At 49.5% G+C, this 19,009-nt stretch overlaps 1 protein-coding gene across 1 annotated transcript in view; it reads right to left on the bottom strand.

Annotated features, from left to right (window-relative positions):
* ONECUT2 (one cut homeobox 2) overlaps positions 1-18,505 on the bottom strand; it is a 58,916-nt gene extending 40,411 nt beyond the window's left edge. The window contains exon 1 of the mRNA XM_086683087.1: positions 17,248-18,505. Coding sequence (XP_086539213.1) covers positions 17,248-18,475 — 1,228 coding nt within the window. The 5' untranslated portion in view covers positions 18,476-18,505. The remainder of the gene's footprint in view (positions 1-17,247) is intronic.
* Positions 18,506-19,009: the final 504 nt, after the last annotated feature.

The raw sequence follows: 19,009 nt of genomic DNA, 5'->3' as shown, positions 1-19,009 counted from the left end.
ATTTATTACTGGTATAAAGTATAAAATAACAAAGTATATTGAGATACTTCCACATTTATTTTCTATTTGTTGCCAAATTGCTTATCCTGTCCTATCCCTACCATAGAAATGGATGGCTTCTTGCAAAATTAAAAGGGAGCTAAAATATATGGCATTACATTGATTGCAAAAAGAAAAGAAAAAAGAAAAAGTTCCAATTCACCCTTCTACTCTGTCTCTGGGCTCAGCCATGTGACTCGCTTTCCCCAATGGTATGTTGCAGAGTATGTTATTGCTTGGGCTTTCCCCTTTGCCATTGTTATGCAAAGGACATGCTCAGGCCACTACAGTGGTCCCAGAAAAGGATGGGAAGTGTGGAGCAGAGTCACCCAAAGACACATGATCAAGCCTAGCAGGGACCAGCCTAGATCAACTGAATCCCACAAATTTGTGAGAAAAAAACGTTTATCGTTGAATGCCATGAGTTTGGGAGATGGTTTGTTACTTGGCATTGTTACGGCAGTAGGTAACTGATACATAGCATATAACAGAATTTCAATGAAATCCTTTTGCAACCCCTCTCCAACATCCAAAGTCATCTTGTCCCTCAGGTCACCACTCCAAGTAAGTGATTCTGTGGGGAAGTCCTGTAGACAGTCCATCAGCCTATTACTTGACAGCTACTTTATACAGATCCTCTCTGATACTTACATCTGCTCTCCAAGGTAGATAACTGCTCTGAGACTCAGAGCAGTTAGGTTAGAGCTAGTAAATGGCAGAGTTAGAATCAATACTCAAGCCTGTCTGACTCCAAAGCAAGGACCATTCATTCCACTGTACTAACTTGCTCCTACCTCTGTAAGATCAGCTGGGTGAAGGTGTGGTGAAAAAAGAATTTTTGATGCCTCCAACCCCTTCCCAATAGCTCAGGAGAGAAGGATCTGGGTAGTACAGACACTGTTCTCAGGACCTGCCATAGACTCCCATTCTTCTTAGCTTGAGGCTCTTCCCCAACCTGCGATAGGGATTTGCCTATCCTAGGGAATTTCAGAGCTCTAAGGAGGCAGAACACTTGGGCTCCTCAGTTGGTATGAGTTATAGCAGAAAAGCCCACCTATTTATCCTGTTGATTTTCATTCCTTTCCCCTCCAATCCAATCACCTACCTACTCCCCACTCTGCCCTTTTTAATGGAATTTCCAGAATCTGCCTATGGAAGCCTGAGTCCAAAGCTCTTGGTGGAAAACAGGTCAGGGAGGGGTGAGCTCAGCAGTTCTGATTCCTCTGGGTCCAACCTGATTCCTTTGGGAGGATGGCAGGGGAGGAGGCTGAAGAACCAGGCAGAAGAAATAAAGGACAATGTGTGGTCTTTGGTGCCAGGTCATAGTGCTCCAGCCAGAGAAGAGGTTGGCCCCTGCTGGGAGGTCTTCAGACAGGCCCCAGAGCTTCCTCTTGCTCTGCCCAACCTGTCCATCTCTGCCTCTGTGTCAACAAACTTGGTTGGGCTATGCAAGGCACATGAATGACAGTCACTTAAGTCAACTGCTTACTGAGGATCCCTAATTATCATGCAGCACAGCAATGCATTCAATTAAAGTCATCAGGGAAAAAAAAAAGTCTGGAATGTTTTAATTTTAACACTAAATTCTGTTTATACATGTTTGGTCTTCTTAGTTTTTTATTCATGTAATATGAATGTCAAAACATAGCTGTAAAAAAGATAAAACATCTCAAGGCAATAAATAAGTTCCACATAAGATATATAGCAAATTATCTTACTTTCAATTTCTCACTAAACTTGAGATAACAATAAAATTTCTTTTCACTCAATCCTATATGGATATTGTAAAGGTAAATGAGGATTTGCTCACTTAAATCCTAAAAATCCAGGAAAATGAAAGATTAAGAAAGTTATTTTTGTCCCCCTTCTTAACTACTTAGTTCAGTACTGTGTAGGCAGAACTGGTACACCTGGAAATTTTTTGAACAACTAAGTTGCAAAGATCTCAGGTAATTTTGCTTATGTACACATTTGCCAAAAGATAAGGAAATGAGAAAGGAAAAGGATAAACTTATGAATACAAAAATGTTGACCTCTGGCTTTTTTCTTTATAGGTAAATTTAAATCAATAATCTAAGAATTTGCAGTATTATCAGATAATGGCCATTTTAACTCAAGTTTAGTTTACTGGCAATTAAAATGACTGAATAGAGGAAACGAGTCCCTATGATTTGCTGATGTGTTTGCAGATGTAAATGTTCTAAAATGTTTGGCTTTGTCTGGAAGTAGAACAACCTTTGGTATTAACTGACCCATCATGAGCACTGTTTCCTCCGTATTTAGCTTATCTCTCATTTTGGGTTGACATAGGAATCTATTTTTGGTTATGTAAGCAAGAATTTCTGTCAACAATCAAAACCTTTATAGAAAAGAATATTCATTTTTGAAGAGTAGAGGCTAGAAAAGAATGCCAAATATAAGTCAATCTACACAACCCATTCCCTGCAAGAGTGACCGAAATTAGGGGATTCCATAAAGATAGGCAGGATTCCATCAAATGATTCACTTGGGAAAAAAATGCCTACTATGGGGTCAGCTGTGGACCAGTAGCTGTGGGAGGCACAGGATGTAATATCTCCTCTCCAGAGTTGGAGGGAGACATAGAAGAGGTCTAGAGAGTGGGGTAAGACCATAGCTAAGAAGCTGCTATGCAGTTTGGAATGGATGACTGCAGCCAGAATTTAGAAAAGAAAGAGAATAATGAAGAGACTGGAGTAGGCTGGGAACTTCTAGAGAAGGAAGATCAGAAGTGGCCGGGAAGGGACCAAAAGAGACATAAAATGAAGCATTCCAAGTAGTGGGGAAAAGAGTGTGCAAAGACATAGTCATGGCAAAGAGGACAACATATGAGCAGAACAGCAAGAAAAATGACCTGACTGAAGCAGGTTACCTGGGAGTACCAGAGTCAACTGGTAAAACAGGTCCCTATTCTAGTTGTCTGGTGACTATCATTTTACATTCCTCACCTCATTGGTAATAATCTGAAGCTTTGGATAAGACTCAACCCCACTTCAAGATTCCTGTTACAACTCATATATACCTGTACTGTTTTAGCTTAGGAGAAAAATGACACTGATGAGAACTTGATACTGTGAAATATGAAATACTGCTCCAAAATGATGCACCAACACGGATGATTCTTTTTTTCTTTTTTAATGTTTATTTATTTTTGAGAGAGAGAGAGCAAGAGAGAGAGAGAGAGAGAGAGAGCACGCGTGTGCGCGCACAAGTGGGGGGGGGGGGCAGAGAGAAAGGGAGACACAGAATCTGAAGCAGGCTCCAGGCTCTGAGCTGTCAGCACAGAGCTGGATGCAGGGCTCAAACTTACAGACCACGAGATCATGACCTGAGCCGAAGTCAGACACGTAACCAGCTGAGCCACCCAGGCGCTCCCATGATGATTCTGTTTCAAAATGCCATCTACTAACTTGGGTGAGTAAGTGAGAAGAAACAGTGTCATATAAAAGAAAGGTATTTATTAGTTTATTCACAGATACTTATTGGCTGTCTATTATATAATACATCCAACCTTCGCTCTACTGGAACTTACAACCTTTGGCGGGAAGACACAAATCAGCAGGTGATACCTGTTTATGTTCTATGTGCAATGGGAGGGGTTGTCCAAGGGCATCCCAATTGAGGAGACTAGAGAAGACTTCCTAGAGGCAAGGACATCTAAACCAAGATCTGAAATTAAGTTCAAGTTAGTTGAGTAAGAAAAGAAGTGTTTTTTGCCAAAGGAATGGCCTGATGTGTTTGAGTTGCTGGCAATAGTACAGTATGGCCAGAGCAGAGTGAAATGGAGACGATGTGAGATGAGACTATATGTGAGGAGGGGTCAATCCACATAGGCGCCGGTACATCTTGCTCAGGGTCTGGACCTTCATCTGATGGTCACAGGGAGCTAACAAAGAATTTTAAATAATGGTGTCATGTGGTCATATTTGGGTTCCAGAAAAACCACTCTGGCTTAAGTTGGAAAATGGATGGGAGAAGTCAGGACTGGAGATAGGGAGACCAGTCAGGAGGCTGCTGAAGTTGGGATGGCTCCAATTAGGGCAGCAGCACAGGTAATGGAGAGAGACAGATAGATATTTAGGAAGTAAAATCCATGGGGCTAGTATGGTCGACTCAAGGGGAAAGAGGAAAAGGAAAGAGTCTGAGTTGATTTCCCAATTTCTGGCATGAGATTCTGTGTACAAAGTAATATTACTGAAAGGGGATAAAAGAAGAAGTAAACTACATTTGAGGATGTTCAGGCAAAGATATTCAGATGTAGAAGGAAATAAGGACCTGGAGCTAAGAGATACATAGGGTTGGAGAGACACCAAGAAGTCTTCAGCATAAAGAGATGGTAACTGGATGGGTGAGATCTTCCAGAGTGAGTATGTTGAGGGTAAAAATAGCCTAGGCCAGGATTCTGAGCTAGATGGACAAATCAAGGAGAGCCCAGAAAGGAGACCGCAAGGAGTGGCCAGAATGCTAATAAGCAAAATGAGAGAGTATACAGTATTATTTCAGAAGTTAAGAGAAGAAAGGGTTTCAAGATGTGGGTGGTCAGCAGTGTGCCAAATGCTGAGGAGAGGCCCAGTTAAAATAAGAACTGAGAGGCGCCCATTGGATTTGGCTACAAGAACCTCAACAGTGACACTGCTTAAGAGCTGGTTTAGTAAACAGGAGTGGCTAGAACCAGCCTGCACAAAGCTGGGCTGGGAGGAGGAGGTGAGAAACAGACACAGAGTTCATGCAACTCCAGGAGTGAAGAGAGGGAAGAGAAGCTAGGACAGGTGTGTGTGTGTGTGTGTGTGTGTGTGTGTGTGTGTGTGTGTGTGTTGGAAGGGGGGGTGCGTTTTCTAAAAAGAGGAACAGGAGCACAAATATGCTGATCGGAAAATGGTAATAGAGAGGAAGAGGGTATAAACACAGGTGAGTCTTGGATCCTGAGAGGACAGGAGGGACAAGGGCCAGAATCAGGTTGAGGAATTGGCCTCAGGAAAACTGTCTCTTCCTTTGCAGAAGAATGAAAGAGAAATGAAGAGAGGTTACACATTGAGATGAACGAAGAATCCACTCTTGTGCCTTGACCATGAACTGAAGTGGACTCTGGTATACATTAAGGAGACCACTAAATCCAAGAAAAATATCATAGATTTGGGAATCTGTTACATTGTTTCAGAAAAGCAAAAAAGTTCTTTACCCCACCTATTTTTTAGTATTTGGAATCAAAAGAGACTAGGAGAGGTCCTGTTTACATTGCAGTCTTGTGGAAACATCTTTGGAAAAGTTCACTTACTGAGTTCACTGTAAAAGAAATGCATTTGGCATAAGCCCTCACAGAATTTACTGTCTTATTTTAATAAAATGCAGTGATGCATATAAAATAGACTGGAAAAAAAAAAGGTTTTGCTTACTGTCAAATCCATGTTTTACTGGAAAAGGTTTTGATGGTGTAACCCAACAACTACTAAGAAATGCATGTCTGCAAATTCAAGGATCATGCGGCTTGAAGAAACTGCTTTAATCAATGTTTATCAAATAGATTTAAAACCAGTTCTTAGATATGATTTAAACACGTTCCTGTTCATTTTGACGGCAAAATTTGAACAAAGAAAATTATTTTCTATTTAAATACTGGCAGTGAATGCTCTACCACATTTGTTCTGTTTTTTTGGACTGTATTTTCATGCAAGAGCCACTTGGAATTTGAAGATGAATTGTCATAAAGAAGACAGTCTCATATATCACATCCTTCACTTTCTTTTAAAGTGGATACACTTGTCTGTTCCTGTGCTTGACCTCCCTGAAACCACTTTAGCAATAAATTAGGCTTCAACTAAAATTCCTTGAAATAAAGCAAAAGTTTCATTTTAATTAGCTTTGAGAAGTCAAGGGCCATATTTTTACTAGAAATCCAAAGAGAGGTGAGTTGTGCCTTATTATAGACCACAAGGACCCATCTATCTGTCTCTTTTCTCTGGAATAAAAGTACAAAGAAAGCAGAGCAACTGATTAAAAAATGGCCAGAGTCAGGGGTCTGTGCCTAATGTCAGCTCTCACCCTGGCTAGGCCCACCTGTCTCCACTGTGTGACCTAGAGGAAGTGACTCAACCCTTGGCCCACAGAGTGGTGCAGAGGTTCTTAAAGGGAGCCCATCAAAGATGGCTCTCAAGAAATCGAACCCAGTTTCAAGACTTATTGGAGGTAGTGATGTCCCTTAGTTGGCTCTCCCTGCAACATTAGTGCTGATACAACATGAGAATATTGTTCAATATAATGAAAACCATGTTTTCAAAAATCAGCATGTAGGTAGGGGGAAAAAAGCATCCATTTGTGTACACCTGTGTGGGGCAACTAGACTGTAAACCTGGAAAGAAAACCCAAATCTAAAATATCTTGTTGAGAGCTGTAATCAGTGTCTGCACAAGCTAGTAACATGGGGAAAAACAGTTCAATCCCTCAGCCCTCCCAACAGAGGTAATGCTCTTCCTCTTCCGAAGGAAAGGGTCGTTTAGCATCTTTTGTCCTCTGACTTGGCATCGCTTCCTCTCTATTATCGGTGACCTCACACAGAGAACGGAAGCCATGGGGCTCGAGAGGAAAACCTGAAGCCCTGTTCTGTCTGGGGCGCCGAGATCTACAGAGCTGTAGCTACTGTTCAGGGTCCTGCCTGAATTTAACCCGAGTAGAGGAACCCATTTTTCTTCTCTGGGTTGAGGTGGAAACTCGCTCAGACCGCAGCCCAGGCGGGCAGTCTCTGGGGCGCTCCGTGGCGCTGTTCGTGGTGCTGAATCCCGCGTCGGGCGCGGAGGCGGCAACCCACCCACAGGCGCTAGGCAGCCAGGGGCTCTGGGCCAGATCGATGTGAGGCGAGTCTGGAAAAAGCTGCTGCCCACAGAGATACGGTCAGCTCCACAGTTTGGCTCCAAATCTAGCTCACTGGCTCACTTCTTTGCAATTGCAAAACGGCTGCTTCACTTTTCTTTCTTCCCAGGGGATTTCACAGGGCCCACCTCTGGCTCACTGATTTGGCATATCTCTTTCCTGATGTCCTCCCTGCCAGTACTAATTTTCTCCCACTCCCCTCCTTTGTACAATATATTACCTTTGCAGAGCACCTTACAGTTGGTAGAGTTCTCACTGGCACCATCAACTGAGGCATTTCTCCTACACACATAACCATTCCTCTTCCCTCCCACAGATATTTTTTGCTTTCTCTGCCCCTTCTCTCACAAGAAAGAGGAGACTATTACTTCAGTGTGCAGAGTGGGCAAATCACCTTACCCATCACAGCAGAACCAATGAATTAGGAGAGGCAGAGGCTAGAGTACCAGGGAAAAAGGAAAAAGTCCTGCAAGAAATTCCTAGGAAAATGTGGGTAGTGGTCAGGAGGGTGAAGAATAGGGACACAGATACTAGGAACAAAGTAAAGGAAGGGGCTTGGGCCTTGGTGGGAGGTGCAAGGCTTACTGCAGTTAGAAGACTCCCAGCAGGTGGCACTCTAGCTCAAGGTGCTCTCTGTAGAAGCCCTGACTATGCTGGGGCTCCATCTCAAACCTTCTTTCTGCTAAGAACTCCTCCACCCCACCCGCAGCCATGTTTGCAGGTCTGTCTTCCTCTTGATCCAAGCACTTATCCAGACTATATTCCTGCTAATAAGCACCGTTTGCACAATTCTATTTACTGTAATGCACAATGAACAAAACATAAATAGAAAAGAGAGGGTCAGTGGGAGGATTTTTTTTTTTTTCTGGTGTGATTGATGGTGCTTAGATCAGAACTGTTTAATCATCAATAACATGATTCAGCAATTGGGAAATGTAAACAGATTGTGCAACTGCTTGCTGTGGTCAAAGCCCTGGAGGGGCCTATAGGGCTGGGCCAAACTTGGGGAAGGCAATGCCAGCAGGATGCCCCCTCCCTCCCACCAGGGCAGAGCAGGCTCTGCCTACAGCCTGACTGGTGTGACCTTTGGCTTTTGCAGCACACACACGATTGGGCTGGGGTTAATGGCACTTTGCAGGGAGCTCCAATTGAGTAAACAAAAAATGCCTTGCCCTGTTCTAATGGAGCACATTATTATGAGGCCTAAGCCTTCATCCAGGCCCCTGCAGCTGCTCTGCAGGTCAGTGCTACCAATAAAGCAATTAGCCAATGAGAAAACTCTTCTTCCCCGAGGGGGACTCTGAGGGCTTGTTGCAGTTGCTGTGCTTTGCTTTGGGTTTTTAAACAGGCAATCCGAGTTGATCTGAGCCTCTTACATCAGACTCCACGATGAGGACAGTGAAATTGTGTGTTTGCTGAGTGTGATATTTTAAGGGACTGGTCCCTTGCTCAACACAGCCCGGAGAGCTCACTGCTTCCTGTTCAATTAACCTGAACCATAGCTGAACTCTGCCCTTTGAACTCACTCAGCAGATAAATACATTAGCTCACCTAAGGAATCATTAATATTTTTCAATCACAGAAAACAAACATGAATGTCTGAACACAACCCAAAAGCTAGCCAATTAGGAATAATGCATGTACCATGTTGAAAATAAAATCAGACATGGATTATTTACAGAACAAAAAAGAGTCAAGGAAGAAATGAAATGGATTGTACCAACAGTTCTGGAAACAAAGGGGACTTTCATTTTCATATCTGCAAACATGAGGGATACTGATCAATAGTTAGCAACTCCTATTCCATCTATACTGCTCTGTAAAAAAAAAAAAAAAAAGAAAGAAAAGAAAAAGGAAAAAAAAGAAGAAAAAAGAAAAAAAAGTTTTACCTTATTATCAGTCTGTTTTCTACCCACTTCTATCAGAACACAAAACTCCAAGGGCTCTTTCTTCTGAAGTGACTTCAGTGTCCATGCTCAAATACATAGTCCAAAATATTGCATTTCTGGGGACAGTTCTATTGTATTCCTGATTTGCTACAAATGAAGCAAAATAATTTTTATGGAAGTATTAACTGCTTTTAAGTATGAGCTTGAATGAACCCAGCTAGTGGCTTGATTGAAATAATTTTACAGTAGAAAATGATGTTCTTGAAACACTGCTACTCTAGCATATAAACAGATTTTCTTTTGTGGAAGAGAGAGAGAGAGATGCTAAGTGCATCTATTTTGTTCTTAACCCTGCGTGTCATCTTAGAAGAATGAGAAAAACATCTCCAACTGAGTCATTACACATTTCAGTTTGGTTCAATTTCACTTCCCACAATTCTGCCTCCTGACCCCTCCCCTCCTACCCTCCTTTTCATTTTTGTTTGGTTTGGAGTGTGGGCTTAATGCCCAGCTATCCTAGATGAGAACACTTAAAGGAATATCACAAGCGCGAAGGGTAAATCTATTGAACGAGGGTCTTTAACTATGTGGTTTCCTTAAAGGGAAAGGTTGGATCAATAGGATCAATATGAAAGGTTTCCCTGGCCCTGCATAAAAGGGTAAGGGCTTCTCTTTTCACTGGTTTAACTTTACTCTCTGACAAATGCAAATCAATGGATCTGTGTTTACAACAGATTCCCTAACAGACTCAACTTGGGTAAAGCCCAAAGCCTCGCCCGGAGGGTGGGGAGTCCAGGATCGCTCCAGGAGGATGCTCTAGGGTAGGGCTTCATGCTCAAGGCCCTGTGGGTGGAGTAGGGAGTGGGCTGGCAATAGCTACCAATCGCAGTTAAAGAAGGGGGCTGGCTGCCCACTGAGATCCTGCTGCTGCTGCTGCTGCTGCCTGTGGAACATCGAATAGGGTCCTCCAGGGATGTCTCAGCCCAAAGATTCCCAGGATCTGGTGAGCCAGTCAACCCTGGTTCCTGCTATATAAGTGTGGGAGGCTGACTACACAGAGGCAGCTGGCATGAAATATCTACAATTGGAGCAGCCCTTTCTTAGGTGGTAACTGGCTCTCTTAGCAATGGCAAGGCAAACCACTACAACTGTGGGTTCTTTCCCCCTTAATTTTACCTTTCCCTTTAAAAGTGTGATGCTTTCCAGAGATTACATGACTTCAAGTCAATACCAGTTACAGAGAAATTATTTTTCTTCCTGCAGGAGAAAGTATATGTATATTTGATTACACGAGCCAAAGTCCAATGCTGATTAAATTACGCTGGAGGTGTGCTTCCAACCCAAACAAAGTCTGCTTTCTGCAGAAGAGTAATGGATCTTCAAATGGCAACAGAGGCATCAGGGTGGAATGCAGTGCCTCCCTTCCCTCCGGGGCAATTTGCGTGGGGACAGTTTTTCATAAAGAATGTACACAAGTTCTAGGAATCCTGCTTCCCAAGTAAGACCATCTCTATATGCATGTCGACAGCCTGCCTCTGTGCTTTGCCCATCCTGCACCTTGTCTGGCACCAGATGGGCTGATACAGAAACCTATGCACACTTTTCAGTTGTTGCCTTGAGTGAGACTTGGAAAACAAAAAGCCTTTCCCAAAACCACGGCAGTGGGGTAGGGAAACAGAGTGGGTGATGAGGGGTGCTGATGGGCTTCTGGCCTATCTTGAGCAGGCTCTGCACCTGATAGCATAAATGACCCCAGTAGGCTTCTTCATAATGTTCTCTTTGTCCACCAAGAAACGTATCCCCTGGAGGAAATGACTCTCCCCAGGTGGGGGGGGGGGAGGGGTGGGCAGAGCATCTCTGAGATGGTCAGGGGTGAGGATAATCCAGAGAGTCCACAGATAAAGTTTAAGGCCCAGGGTGTCTCAATACTCACCCTTTTCCTCAGGGTCCTTTATCCAGGCAATTATTTCTATTTATTCCCTTCTCATTTCCCTTCCTTTGGCAAGAACCCAGAAATTAAATCTCTCTGCTTTCCCTTTGAGGTTTTCATTCCTCCAGGGATTCCCCTTCATGATACCACTCTTCCTGAAGACAGTTTCTGCCAACACCAGCCACCAGCTGTAGTGTGGTGGGGTCCGGTACTTTCTTCCTTCAACCTCTTTCCTCTGATATTCCTTTAGAAACAGATTCTAAAGGCCAGAAAACCAAGAAGTGACCCGACAATAAAGTCTCAGATTGAAGATGAAAGCAAAACCTTCCCTCAGGGTTCAGACCCCTGATAACCGCTGGGCAGATGTGGCTCTAGAAGGAGGTAAAGCATTTTTCCTCTTGGAGACAAAATCTGAGGCAATCAGTTTCCCCTCTGCCCTACCCTCACCATTCACCAGAATCCCTGCCCTATTCTTGGGATTCTAAGATGGGTATGGAGGAGAGTCTAGCCTGCTCACCCCTCCCAGAACCTAGGAGCTCTTCACGTGGGGCCTCTGGGGAGGGGGGCAGCTGTCTTCCCGACCTGAAGGATGCCACTCAGGTATTCTTGTTTTCTGTATATGACCGTGCGACCCACATTAATGTGTTTTGGGGGGGGGGGGCTGGTAAGATATACCCTGACTAGGAATCAAGGTGCTGCACCAAAGCTCCCTTCTTTAAGGAAGTCTACTGGTGAGAAGGTGAACCCCGTCTCTGGGAATGACAGAAAGAAATACCAGTTCACCCTCTGGCACACCTCAAAGCAGAACAATGAAAGATTTTTCTTCTTCTCTCTCCTTCTTCCTTTCCCCCATTTCGTTCTTGGCAAAGGAAGGGAAACACTCCTTTCCTTCCAGATTGAGACCTCCTCTTGAAAGAAAAACTTAGCTTTCACCGGTTGGAGGATTGAGAATTTCAAAAAGCCAGAACAATTTAATTCCTATTGCACCCCTCCATTACCATCCAAGCTTTCACCCTGAATTTCAGTAAAATTCACCTTAGCGTTCCTTCTGGAATAAGTCACCATTTGGCAAGGGGAGCAGTGGGGCACAGCGTGGACATCTCCCGGGGGGAAGGAAGGAAGAACTCAAAAGTTCTTTCTTTTTCAGTCACTGCAGGTGCCTCAGGGAAAACCTCTGACCCGAGTCTCAGAGCACAAGTTCTCTCCAGCTGGTGGGAAGGGGTGGGGTGGGGCTCCCCAGTCTGATTTTCTTACCTTCCTGCCCCAGCCGGTATAGGAGCTAAGGTTCTTCCCTGGTTGACCTAATTAGCCCAGGGCAGACCGTTCTGAGGGATGAAGCCCAAGCCTTTGTCACCGGGGCCGCATTTGAATGCCCAACTAATGCATCAGTGTAGAACGTCTGCGAATAGGAACACTTCAGTGCGAATGTTCCCTTCTAATGAAAACAAGGAAGGGTGCGAAGGGATCCGAGGATCGGGAAGCTGCGCATTTAACAGGCAGCTTTAGAGACGTTTCCAAGTTGGGCTTGGTCGTTTCCGCATATCGAGAGGGAGGTCGAATTTCCTGGGTGGGTTTAGATGGAAAGAAAGAAGTTGCGCCGGACAGTGTTCGATCCGCCGGGGGCCGCTACGGTCCCCCGAGAACGAGCGAGCGGGGAGGACTTCAGCGGCGCGTCTGGTGCAGTTCCTTCGCGGACTCAGCCACCTACAGAGCTCAGAACGCAGTGTGCGCGCGCGCGGGGACCACGGGGATGGCTAGCAGCTCTGCGACTGGAGAAAGCCTTGGGAAAGGGCTAGCTGGGGCCGCGCGGTGGAGAAGCCGAAGCCCGACCCGTGGGTCCGCCGGGAGCCGGGAAAGCGGCGCGGCGGGAGCGCCGGGGAGACGGGGCGCTGGGGAGCGGGGGCGCTGGCGAGCGCTCTGCTGGGAAGAGCGCGCCGTCGGGCTTACTGGAAACGCGCCGGATCAGGTTCCAGATCAATGAGATCTGGGTCCACACGTTTACGTTATTGTTGCCAGCATTAATGCTCTTTTAATCTTCTAAACATTATCAGCATCGATCTCCCTCCATATACACATTTGTTTGAGAAAGTGACATAACCACACGGTGGAAAGCCTGGAATAAAAATAAATGCACAGCCGCTCGCGTCCAGGGCGCCTGGCGGCCTGGGCTACCTCTCTCGCTCGGCTTCACTACCCTCCCTCGAGTCCTGCCTTTTCCTCCCGCTCCCGCTCCCCCTAACGCGTGTTGGAAAGGTGTTCTCCAGGCACCCGGGACTTGACCACACGAGAACAGTTGCTTTTCAATTATTAATCCGACGAGCCAGCAGGCGAAAACATCTTGTGTTCCGTACGGACGGACGGGGATTGCGCTCGGTCTCTCGAGCTCGGATCCGAACTAAACTGCGGGGAGAAATGGGCTGAGCTGGGCCGGGAGTCGCACTAGCCGGAGGGAACTGGGGTGTGAGGCTCTTAAAATGAGGTCCCCGCCTCTCCACTTAGAAGATGCCGGTCGGCCAGCATAGCCCAAGACTTCCCCGCGCCAAAGGAGACACGCATGCCCGTGGTGCTCCTGGCAAAAGCCGCTGGGGACTGTCCCGGCCATGCTCTGCTGCTGCGGGCGTCAGGTGGCCCAGACGATGCGATAGCACGTTGGTGAAAGGCATCGGCCGTTAGAACAGAGTTGCTTCTAGAGTGGCCGCTGGGAGTTGCTGTCTGAAGAAGGTCTTATGTCTGTCCGCCACCGGGAACTGTGGCAGGTTCCTAGCAGGCCGCCTTGCAAGGTGCAAACCTTAGTGCTCAGAGGCTCTGCTCTGTCTTCAGGGCGTTGGAGGAGACCACTCGCCTGCCAGGAAAGCCTCGATTTTCCTCTGAGAGGCGCCCGTCCAGTTTTTGCCTGGGTTTTTTCAGTCCCTCCTTTTTCATGTTTGTGTTTGGTTCAGAGGCTTCTTGGGCTCAAAGCCAGGGAATCTTTGGGTTCAAATCCGTGGGATTTTGTCCTTGCTGCATCTTGCTGGGGTAACACAAACTGCCTTTCAGGAGCCTGCCTCTGGAACCACTGCCAACGAGGCCCAAGTGGGTGCGATTACAACCACATGCTGCCTTGGCCACCCTTTCCCAACGAAACCGTTTACTTGGAGTCCGTTTCTCTGAAACGTAGTGCTGGGGCAATTTGAGTTTCCCTGATGTCTTCTCCCTTACCTTTGAAATGCCACCCTCGGGTGTGGATACACCCAAGTAAGTTGGCAAGGAGGAGATAGACCTGTGGGAGGCAGGTACGTGTGGAGGGAGGACCTGCTTCCGTTGTGCCGGGTTTGCTTCACCTAAAGGTGAGATCTGCAGGAGCTGGTCCAAATCAGACACCTTAATTTTGAGGTCCCTCAAATCCCTGTATGCTTGGGCCTCTGGCAAGACCCAAAGGGGTCAAAAATGAGAAAATGAAAGGGAAACTAAAAGGAGATTATGGGAGACAAATGGGACCTAGTTCTGGTGAGCTGGGATGGGGGTGGGGAGGCAGGAGCCAGCTCTCCCAGGCTCTGGCCTGGCAGTGAGCCTCAGCAGCCCTGTGGAGCCACTGGGCTTGTTTAACCCCAGAGCCGAACCGTGTGGGCCCTCAGCGGCGTCCCTGCGGGGATTCCGATCGATATTACTGGCGAGAAGGCCTCTGCTTTTCTTCTCCATTTGCTCCTGTCCCCTAGCGCTCCTGAGCACATAATACCTACTTACCAGTCCTAGCTTCTGCGTCGGTGTCTGAAGAGACTGATCTACTGACCCCAAACTGAAAAGCCTCCTATGTAATAATAACCACTCAACACACTTGTAGTTGCTGATCAAATGGCCAGATAAAAAGGCTAAAGCTCTTGTCCCTTTTCAACTCGGGGTAATAAAACAGACACACATTTGAATGCTTGAGCAAAGCGGGGTCCTCAGCAGGATTTCCCACTCGCCGAAGGAGGCTTTCAGTCTCCTGTGCAGGTGGCTTCAGGGCTCCTTCTCAGGAAAGCCTCCACGCTTCCGGAGCCCAGCCTCCGAGGAGTATGCCCGCACCGTGATTTTCCTAGGGTGGGTGGTGGGACTGGAGACCCCCAGGCATGCCACACTCTCTCTCACCCCAGCAATGCTTGAGCCATTGGAAAAGCTGAGGAGGGCTAACAGATAAAGCATGACTTGCCCCATCACTTTCAGACATATGTGGGCATAAGGCACATGGTTTCTTTCTTTCTCCTTTTCTTTTTTTTCCTTTTCTTTCTTTTCTTTTCTTTCTCTCTCTTTCTTTCTTTCTTTCTTTCTTTCTTTCTTTCTTTCTTTCTTTCTTTCTTTCTTTCTTTCTTCTTTCTAAAGCTCTGTCCTTTGCTGGACAGGCGTGAGGGGGCGGCAGCGCTCTGAGATGGTCTGGAATAGAATAGATGTCATCCTGCCTTTAACTGTATCCTCCACTCCAGCTGCCACGTTCCTTCTGGTCGCCTGTGCCCAGGAAGCCAGCCTATGCTAGACATTACCTGAGAGGGGCTAGGGGGGTGTTTTCGGGCCTAAGACAAAGGGGAACCACACTGTTCAGAAGTGTCAGTAAGCCTCCAGTATATTTCTCACCGCTGCTCTCTATTCACTGCTCAATCTTTCCCAGGAACCAAGAGCAAATAGGAGAAAATTGTAGGAGAGAATGAAGAGTAAGCTAAAAGAGAAAGATCAGTAAACCCACACAAAAGTATTAGGAGTCCACCGATTTAGGGAAGCTTTTGGGGGGATAGCTAGTTTTTTTGTTTGCTTCTTGTTTTTTTGCCTTTTCAGATCAGTACTGTGGGGCGATTACTGCTTGAAGATCAGAATCCTCCAACAGCCGGCAAAGGCGGAGGCGGTCAGAGTGGAAACGCCCCCTCCCAAGCCTGGGTGAACACGCCCCCGGCCCCATCCGGCGTCGGTAGAGTGCACCCCATAAGTCAGGCTCAGTGGTGCGGGTAAAGCCCCAGGGAGCGGGAGAGGAAGCCTGAGCTTGCGGCTCCGGAAGCGCGTTGTATGTAGCTGGCTCCGAACCGTGCTGGCCGCACACAACGCACAAACCACCTCCCGCACCCATGTAAATCACTGCCACTACGATTTGTCCCCTTTGGTGGCCCACCGATCTGGAGAGATGGGCCCAGTGCAAGAGAAACTGCCCATCCGGACTTGCAGTGGGGTACTCTGTGTCCTCCCCAGTGGGGCGCGGTGAACCTCTGCCTCTCTGGGACGGCGGCTAGGTCCTGGGGGGAGGGGGGCAGCGCAATTGCCACGCGCACCGCGCTGGGTCTGTGCGCACAAAAGCGCGCAACTCTGTGCCAGTCGCAGCCACTGCTGCGTCCTTCTCTCTCGCTCCCGCCGCCCACACAGGAGGTATCCTTGCTCCTAGAACAATAGAGGGCTGTACCTCGCGGCTCGGCCGCTAGAGGAGGCACAAAGAACCAAGCCCGCACCAGAACAATGTAACCAGCGCGTCGACCCGTCCCCTCCCGCGGGCCGCCAGCCCTCCCCGCAGCCGCGCTACAGCGCACAATCAGCGTCCCCTTAATGCAAAGGCGGAGCCTGTAGCCGGTGGCCAAGATGCATTAACTAACCTGCATCTTAATTTTTCAGCACCTCTCTTCAGGAGCGCCTAGCTTCTCTCCAAGCCAAGCCAAACCTTGGCAAATCCCAGCAAAAGCTGGGAGCCGGGCAACATTGGCCCGCGAGTTCGTCAGGGAGCTCTGCATTCTTGTTTTTTCTCCCAAATCCTGGTAGAGGCGAATGTGTTAGTCCCACCCTTCGTCCTTCCACCCTCCCCTTTCTGTAGGCAGAGACGTGGGAACTGGCCGAAGCCGGCTCTTTCGGTCACAAACTCCCCACGCCAACCCCAAGGCCCGAGCTGCGCTTGGGAAGCGCTGTTGTAACCTAGCCACCCGTTCCCCAGCGGTCAAGATTGTGACTCCTGCTAATAACTAAAGAAGTTTTCCTGCTATGATGGGTAGGACGAGAACGCAGTTTTTTCCATTCTGAAGAGCAAAACCCCTCAACTGCCTCCAAATAGGGAGACCGGGCAGCCTGGAAAACTGAAATGTATTGTCTCAACAAGAGTTCAAGTGCACAGGGCTTTGAAAAAGGCCAATCCTCAGTCTCTGTGAGTCTTGTAAAGAGAAGGCTCCTAGTGAACACTGCACACCCCCCGTCCCTTGTCCCACAACTAGAGAAGGTCAGAAATGGAGGGTAAAATTGGCACATTCAGGGGAGGGTGAATGACACGTGGTGGGGGGGGGTCGGTCAATGAAAGCTGGAAGACAGGAGGGGGGGAGAGAAGTTAAGAAAATGCACAAGAAAAAGAACAGAAATGGAAGAAGGGAGGAGAAAGAGGAAATGACAGTAGAAGAAAGAAATTCGAGAGAAAATAGGAAGTGCGTAGTGAAGAGGAGGAAAGAACCGAGACTAGGCGCGCTGACTTGGGGCCACAAGAACCCCGGAGCCCTCTCCACAGCAGCCTGGCTCCAGGAGACCCTCTGTGCTTACCTGCCAGGCGTAAGGCGGACATACGCTGGAACTCGGGCTCCTGCAGCCACTTCCACATCCTGCGAAAGGTCTCCCTGCCAGATTTGAGTTTACTCCACGGTTTTGGGTTCCGGAGCAGGTCGGAGAGAGTCCCCTGAGACCGGCACAGCACCCTCTGCGCGAAGATCGCTTGTGGGATGCTGTAGCGCTTCAGCTCGGCGGTGATGCGCTGGGCCACCTCTTTGGTGTTGATCTCCTCCAGCTGACCCGATGTGGCAACCTGCGAGCCAGACGAGGACGAGGGTGGCCGCTCGCGGCTGGGCGCCAGCACCGGCCCGTGGGACTGAGCATGGCCGGGGTGGTGCAGGCCGTTGAGGTGCGACATCATGGCCGCAGGCGGGGTGCCCAGGCCGCGGGACAGGTGCTGCTCACCGCGGGTCAGCATGGCAGTGTGGTGCGCGTCGAAGTTGGGGCTGAGCATTTTGTCGTGGCCCGGCGGCCCGTAGTTGGGCAGGCTCTGCTGCGCGTTGTGGAGGCCGCCCAGCCCGTTGCCCAGCGGCGTGGCGGCCAGCGGGGACAGGCTCTGGCTCATGCCGGGCATCTCCTTGTAGGGGCTGTAGAGGTTGTTCATGGCCGGGAGCCCGCGCTCGTCGCGCATGAGGGTGAAGCTGCCGCTGACGTTGCCCGACAGGCGCTGGTGGTGGTGGTGGTGGTGGTGGTGCGGGTGGTGGTGCGGGTGCGGGTGGTGGAACTTGTCCGACACGGTGGAGATGGGCGGCAGCGGCTGGAGCGGCGTCAGCGTGGTGTAGGTGTTGCTCATGCCCATGCCGGGCGGGGACGAGTCGCAAGACATGCTCATGGCGTGATGGAGCGGGATGGAGAGCTCGGGCCGGTAGTCGCCGCCGTCCAGGATCGAGGCCATGCTAGTGACCATGGCCGAGCGCGATGCCGCCGCCGCTGCCGCTGCCGCCGTGCCCAGCTCCTGGTGCGCCGTTGGCGGCGGCGGCGGGCCCCGCAGCGAGCCAGCAGCGCCGCGGCCCGCGTGGTGGGGGCTGGGGCTGGCCAGCAGCTCCTGCTCATGGCTCGGGCCCCCGCCGCCGCCCCCGCCGCCCCCGCCACCGCCCCCGCCGCTGCCGCCGCCGGCCGGCCCGTGCAAAGTGCCCAGACTTTCCATTGTCAGCTCCGGGTTCATGGCGCAGCCTTCTAGGTCTTTGGTGAGGCATCGATAGGCGGTGTAGGCAGCCTTCATTCAGTCCATCGGGGCCCGGGGGCGGCGGGGGCGGCGGGGGCGGCCGGCGGGCTGGCAAGGCGCGCGTGGCGGAGCTCGGTCGCGGGAGCGGGGGGAGGGCGCGGGAGTGCGTGAGTGTGTGGAGGGGGAGCGTGCGTGCGGGTGTGCGCCCCGGGCTGCGGGCGGGCAGGCGGGCGCGCCCGGGGTGGGGGCGGGGTGGGGGCGGACGGGGCGTGCGTGCGGGAAGGGGGAGGGGGCGGGGAGGGAGGGAGGGATCACCGGGCCCCACCGCTCGGGCCGGCGCGCTGCCTCGCCATGTCCGAGCCCGCTCCGGCGCCGACGTCTTCTGTTTGGGTGAGCGGGAGCTGTCCAGAAGGGCTCTGCCGCTCGCCGGGGCAGCCAACCTAGCCTCTCGGACCCGGGGCGGGGCCGCGCCCGATGGGCGCGGCAAACAGCCACTCCAAGTAAGCGGCTGCCCTGGGGGGCGGGCCTCCCGACTGCGGCTGCCAATGGCTGAGGAGGGGGCGGGGCTGTGCTTTTCAGGTTTGGCTGACG

This window comes from Puma concolor, chromosome D3 (genome assembly GCF_028749965.1).
Source record: "Puma concolor isolate L17-30 chromosome D3, mPumCon1.1.hap2, whole genome shotgun sequence".
In the NCBI taxonomy this organism is placed as follows: Eukaryota; Metazoa; Chordata; class Mammalia; order Carnivora; family Felidae; genus Puma; species Puma concolor.
This window is presented reverse-complemented; position numbering and strand designations above follow the sequence as displayed.